At 37.4% G+C, this 5,951-nt stretch overlaps 1 protein-coding gene across 2 annotated transcripts in view; it reads right to left on the reverse strand.

Annotated features, from left to right (window-relative positions):
* ALCAM (activated leukocyte cell adhesion molecule) overlaps positions 1-5,951 on the reverse strand; it is a 36,363-nt gene continuing 30,412 nt past the window's right edge. For both annotated transcript variants that reach the window (XM_008631714.2, XM_017731844.1), the window contains 2 exons: positions 3,893-4,007; positions 1-2,313 (listed from right to left, as the gene is read on the reverse strand). In XM_008631714.2, coding sequence (XP_008629936.1) covers positions 3,920-4,007 — 88 coding nt within the window. In that variant the 3' untranslated portion in view covers positions 1-2,313; positions 3,893-3,919. The remainder of the gene's footprint in view (positions 2,314-3,892; positions 4,008-5,951) is intronic.

The following is a 5,951-nucleotide window of genomic DNA, read 5'->3' on the forward strand; positions in this document are numbered from 1 at the left end:
TGAAGACAATACTTCAGTTTTATTGTTGTTTAGGCATGGATAGAAACATTAATTCTTTTGCACTCTTGGTTCTTGAGACTTGCCTATAGTGAACTTGGAGCAGTGAAAAACCCAGCTCCTCGGACTGACGATTTAAAGTGCATAGGAGATCAAGCAGAATCCCAAAGGCGAGGAGTTGTTTATATTCCTTTTTCTGTAGCTGTGAAAGTTGAAGGACTTTTTTTTCTTCTCCTTTGCCCTATATTCCCCTGACAGCGGTATGAAAATTTTCAGCCCTTCCCTATGCTTTCCCTTTGGAGTTTTCCCTATCTTTGGAAGATTCCTCTCTGTATTTAAGAACCATTTGTAGTGTTATAAACAAAGAGAGGTGATAGATGCACACTCCTTCACAGGACTCTGGTACAACTTTTCCCGTTCAGAGTCATGCCCACTGAATTTGTTTTTTCTTTTAAAAAACTTGTATCGCTTGGCAGTGTTCTTGCACCAAAAGAAAAAGATATATTTATATATAAAGTAACTTTTTTGTGTGTTCACGTTTTATTTTGGAAAAACAGGTGTTTAAAAATTTTAGAATTTTTTTAACAAAATTCTAAAAAGAAAAAAAATCACAATATTTACAGAGATAACAGAATGGCTTAGCCATGCAAAACAAATTACTTTGGTTTTTCCCCCATTTTACTTTGGTTTAAATATTGACCAAGATTATAATTTTTTTTTTGCCAAGTAAAACAGTAACAAATTAAAGTTTAGAGGCATATAACAGGATTTCCCTCTAATATTTTATACAGCATAGAGTTTATAGGACATCTTATGTATTTAATCCATGCCAATGCACTACAGGAAGCTTTTATTAAGACATCAGTCACTACTGCCCAGACATTTAACATTTTACAAATTTACAAGTAACAGTGTTTTCTTCCCCCTAAATAATGCAAAAGTGGCAAAATACATTTCCTAACGTCCATCTTTATCTTTTATTTATTTATTTATTTTTGCCTACCAGTCTATAAAAACTTACTTTTTCCCTGGATATTTGTAAATGGAAACCTGATGTTCTGCTTATTCTACTGTTCCTCTCTATCAAAGTTGCCTGCTACCTTCTTCCAGAAACTAACTTTCCAGATAAGATGAAACTTATCTCCCTTAAGTACAACTTTCTATTGGCCATTCACCCTAAAACCTTTTCTTATCAAGTACCATTCTAAAAATTCCCTCAAGCAAAAAACATGTTTATAAAGTTACAAACTTGAATGTAACTAAAGATACATAGACATTTCATTGTTACAATTATATGTACTGTTTGATAAATTAGGTACCAGTTAAAAACACTAAAATTATCTCAAGGTGCATTCAATATCTGTAGCATAGTTAACAAAAACACACAAAAAATATATATATATATTCTATTTTTGTGGGAAAAATGCAGCTTTGATATGACCACGTTTTAAAAAAAGTTTCCAATTCTGACTGGTATCTCTCTGAAATGAAGAAAAGGTACAGTACTTTAAGGCAGCGAATAACATAAAGGAATCAAAATTAATCCAGAATTCCAGTTCCTTATCCTAATGCTAACATGAAAGACGACTGATAACCATCAATAAAATGCGTGTCTTGCTCTAGAAGAAAAGGATTTATTAGCCACCAGCTGTATGTAGGCTAGGAATTTTTCATAGTGTTCCTTGCTTAATACCCAGACTTCTTCAGGGAAACTCTTTATTCCCTTTCTAGCCTGTTTAGCTTTGCACGGTTTTTTAAATGTTCCTTTTCATTAACAATTTAGTTCATTCTTGTCACAGCTGTCCCCCTTCTGCTTTACCACGATTTCAAAGAATGAAAAAGGAGTTTGACATTTTCCTTTAAGACAATCTTACACTCTAGGTACTTGCTACAAAGCAGAGGCTTCACTGATAACAACCAGAATTAGACATGTACCTGCTCGAAGGGTGTCATAAAAACAATTGAAATAAAACCATTACACTATACATCAGATTAACAGCAACTCCCAGAACAAAGCCTTACAGTGTATAAAAATAGCTACGTAAAAAATTTACATAAAGGCAAACAAAAAGAAATCTTCAGTGCAGACATTTACAAAAAAATATTTCAAACAGAACACAACATGGTGACCTATTATCATGGCTGTTGCCAAAATTAGTTTGTGGGGTTTTTTTAGCTTGAGATAATTGTGTCTAAAATCCTTTGAAAACCTGGTAGTATGATCTGCTTAATACTTGAACCATGAATAGCTGTCACTTCTTTGTATATGTTTAAATACAATCCACGTTCATGCTTCAATTGGTCTATATGTATTCTCTGAAAATATGAAAGATAAAAGCCAGTTAAACATTTTAAAATATGTTACCCATCATGACTACTTTGTATGTAAACTTCAAATAAACAGATACACGAATAGTACTTTCTTCTGCAGCTCAGTGATGCAAACACTTTTTCATGACAAGAATCACTGTTACTGGACGTACTGGGAACAATATTGCAAATTTATCTGGTAAGTAATGGATTTATGTCCATTTCATTTGTGTAGATCTACTGTTCTGAAGGAATACAGAGTAAAAGATTGCACTGAAGGCACACATTGTATTTACGCTGCAAGCTTTTCAACATCCAAATTGACTTGTTTTCCACCTTTAAATCCTTCCTAGGCCATAATTTTGGTATTCCCAACTCCCTTTTCCAAACTAGTAAAACACTGATATTGCTGGTAAAGTGCCTACAGCAATGCTGCATCTCTTTATATACCATGTAATTGCTCTATATAAGCCAATGAATTCTGAATATTTAGTGAAAAACTTGTGACTGCTATTTGAAAATTTCAGACAATACTGACATATTGACATTAATAATGAGAGTTGCATTCATTGAAATAAGAAACCTTGTTATGTAAACATGAAATACCATAATTCTATATAATTCCAAATGCTTTAACCCCGTTTTACCTCAAGAAAGTATCCAGTGCTATTTGCTTAAGATCACTGAAAATCAGGGCTGTCTACAGGTTTCCTGTGGAGGAGCTTACAATGCAAACACCCCTCGATATGTCCTACTCTCATTTTTAAGAACAGTTGATGACAAACTCAACAAACCTCTCTATGGTTAGCTGGTTTTCAGACTCTTGTGTTATCACAGTGTTAATTTTAAATGGCCTAAATTGGCCAGAAAAATGGTCTAACCCCCTCCTTTGGGTACTAAGAGGAGAGGTGCAGCAGTGGTGTATATATGTGTGAGCACAGGGTGGTGCTCTTGGTGCTTTGCAGTGCTCCTGTAATTCCCAGCAGAACTTGGGGATCTGCCAGATCATTTGTAAACAGTTTACTTCATACGGATCCCAGCAGGGGAAACTTTCAAACCTGTTACTAATGTAATGGACAGTGTCTCTCTCCAGGATAGAACTGATCACAGAACAGGTGTGTGAAATCTAGACTAAGAGAATTGTTTTGTTCTAAAGGAAGTTTCATGACCTTTGCATTAATGGTGGAAAAAGTGACCAAGGACTTGGAAACTGTTGCTTTCAGTAAGGGAAGAAATTCCTGTAAACATTTCAAGTCATACCTTGAAACCTTCTGAACCCTACATACACATATGTACCACAGTGATACATTATACAAATTTATATTTTCATTTCCTTGAGCACATACATTAAAATAAAGCCAAATATTAAGTCCCATCTGAATGTCAGGCTTCTTTTTATATTTTTGTGTGCAGCTCTGAATTCTTACCTAGCCAAAAGCTTGAGTCTGTCTGTTCTAAAACTACACCACAAAACGACCCTACTGCCTCACCTCTGGAAGGTGAACACCAGCCCAAGCTACAGCTTTAATCACCAGAGAGAAATGGTGGACAAAGAGATGTTAATGCTGTAACATGAAGCACTTACCTGGAATGATGATTGACACATTTTCTCTTAAGTTTCAGATTTATGATTGTTTTCCTCTAGTTTTTTGTTCTCTTCTATATTTCCAAGATCTTTGTCTACATGTTTTGATGCTGTCCTATAATGTAAAGGAAGGGCATTTTTGCACGTCTACAGCATTTTGTTCCATCCTCATATTCATGACACTGCCTCCTCCCCTCACAGTAAACAGAAAATTTTGACAGTTCTGTTCTGAGCAGAGCAACAGGTTTGCATATGTCTGTAAATAGGCCAGTGACACCAGATCCCCACTGCTGTGAGTACCACAAGAAGTATTGCAGCAGGGCTCTGTGTGTTTGATTTACCTCCTGAGGAATTCAGAATTAGTCTGAGCTAGAAGACATTTAGTAAGGTTAAACCAGTTGTGGAGATCCATGTTTCTTGAGAAAGTAATTGTGCAGCTTGTTTCAATAAACACGAGTCTGCTTTAAGGCGTACTAAAACGTTCCGAGCATGGCTGAGATATCTTGATCAACACAGCAATCTTTTGTGTACTCGTAGTAAATGACTTTCAGAGCCCGTGCCAAACGGAAGCTCTTTAAATGTGAAGAAACTAATGAAAATTCTGGCAACACTGAGAAAAAAATCCCACTCTAGCTTCTAGGTCTGTGCTAGCTATGACTGACAAGCTTTGGGTAAAGATGAGATTGTGTAAATGTTTGAGGGGGGGAAAAAAAAGAGGTATGCCTCATTAAAAATAGCAGGTCTTCCTTAATGCAAGGAGTGGTGATGAATTAATGAGTTAAGTGCTTAGTTTAGCTTAGCACAATAAAACCACTATGCCATTCATTTAATCTGTGAGAAGCCTCACTGTCTGCCAAGGTGAAAGATTCCTGCAGTGCTGTGATAACATTTTGAAGGTCCCAATTTTGAAAATGTAAATGGGCAAATGTGTTTGAGTGGGACGAAGTAAATCCCTTGTGTCAAAGCAGATTATCGTTTCCCTACAGATAATTTGTTTCCCCTACAGAAAAGCGAGGTCTGTTGTGACAGATTGATGCATATGCTCACCCTTGCTGCAGGGTAAAGACCCGGAGTGACGCTGACTTGCAAAATACAATGAAGACACAGGTTAGGGAGATAGTGTGACATGGCACGCTGACACCATGCAGGTACGCACCTCCCGAAGCACCGGGCAGAGCTAGCGCTAGTGGAGCGCTCCTGTGCACATCCTCCATCTGAGCAAAGGCCGGGAGCAGTGGCTGCCTGCCGTGTGTGCCCTGAGCTGGAATACCCTGGGAGCAGCGCTACTGAGACAGCACCGTTTAGTCTTTGTCTCTGAAGAGCTCCTGCGGGGGTGCCAATGCACCTGACCCCCCCACCTCGGGGAGTGCTGCTGAAATGCTGCTCTCCGGGCTGGGGAACACAGCTTGGAGGTGGAGTGCCAGGGGAGCATGGGATTCTGGATCCCAAATCCCACAGGCTACACTGAAAGGGACCACTCTAAAATCTTTTTGGTTTTAGAGGCGGTTATTTCCTGAGGGGCTATAAGTTTTAACATTTTAAAGCAGCATTTACCTTTTCCTATCAGTTTAGGGTGCCTCTGTTATATTTGTGTGACTGACAGGAAGGTGTCATCCTGAAAACCCATTTACTGCAAAGATCTGAGCTCCTCTTTATTACAGGCAAATTTAATTTTAAAAGTGCTGAGATAGTATTACAAAGTAACTTGTTCTACAGTGGTAAATTTCCATTGGGCAGTAACATTCTATTTTTTTCTGGTATTCAAAACCTGAAACACATGGCATGCATAAAAGGAAAGGATGGGAGATGCAATGAAGAAGAAAATTCAGTGCTTTGGTAGAGACTGACCTTCTGTGAGCTTAATAACCTTTCACAAATCTCTTTAATCCTAACAAAAAGGAAACAACCCCTCCAAAAAAAAATCCCTTGAAAATTAAAAAAATTTTAAATTTAAATTAAAACCATGTTTGGTTTAGGTTGAGCACATAATTTGGCTTGTCATGTGGCTAATGAGTCTTTTCCATAAATAAGTCCCACAAAATAGGAGACAATAGGGGAA

The sequence above is a fragment of the Corvus brachyrhynchos genome, unplaced genomic scaffold (assembly GCF_000691975.1).
Source record: "Corvus brachyrhynchos isolate BGI_N302 unplaced genomic scaffold, ASM69197v1 scaffold3, whole genome shotgun sequence".
Lineage (NCBI taxonomy): Eukaryota > Metazoa > Chordata > Aves > Passeriformes > Corvidae > Corvus > Corvus brachyrhynchos.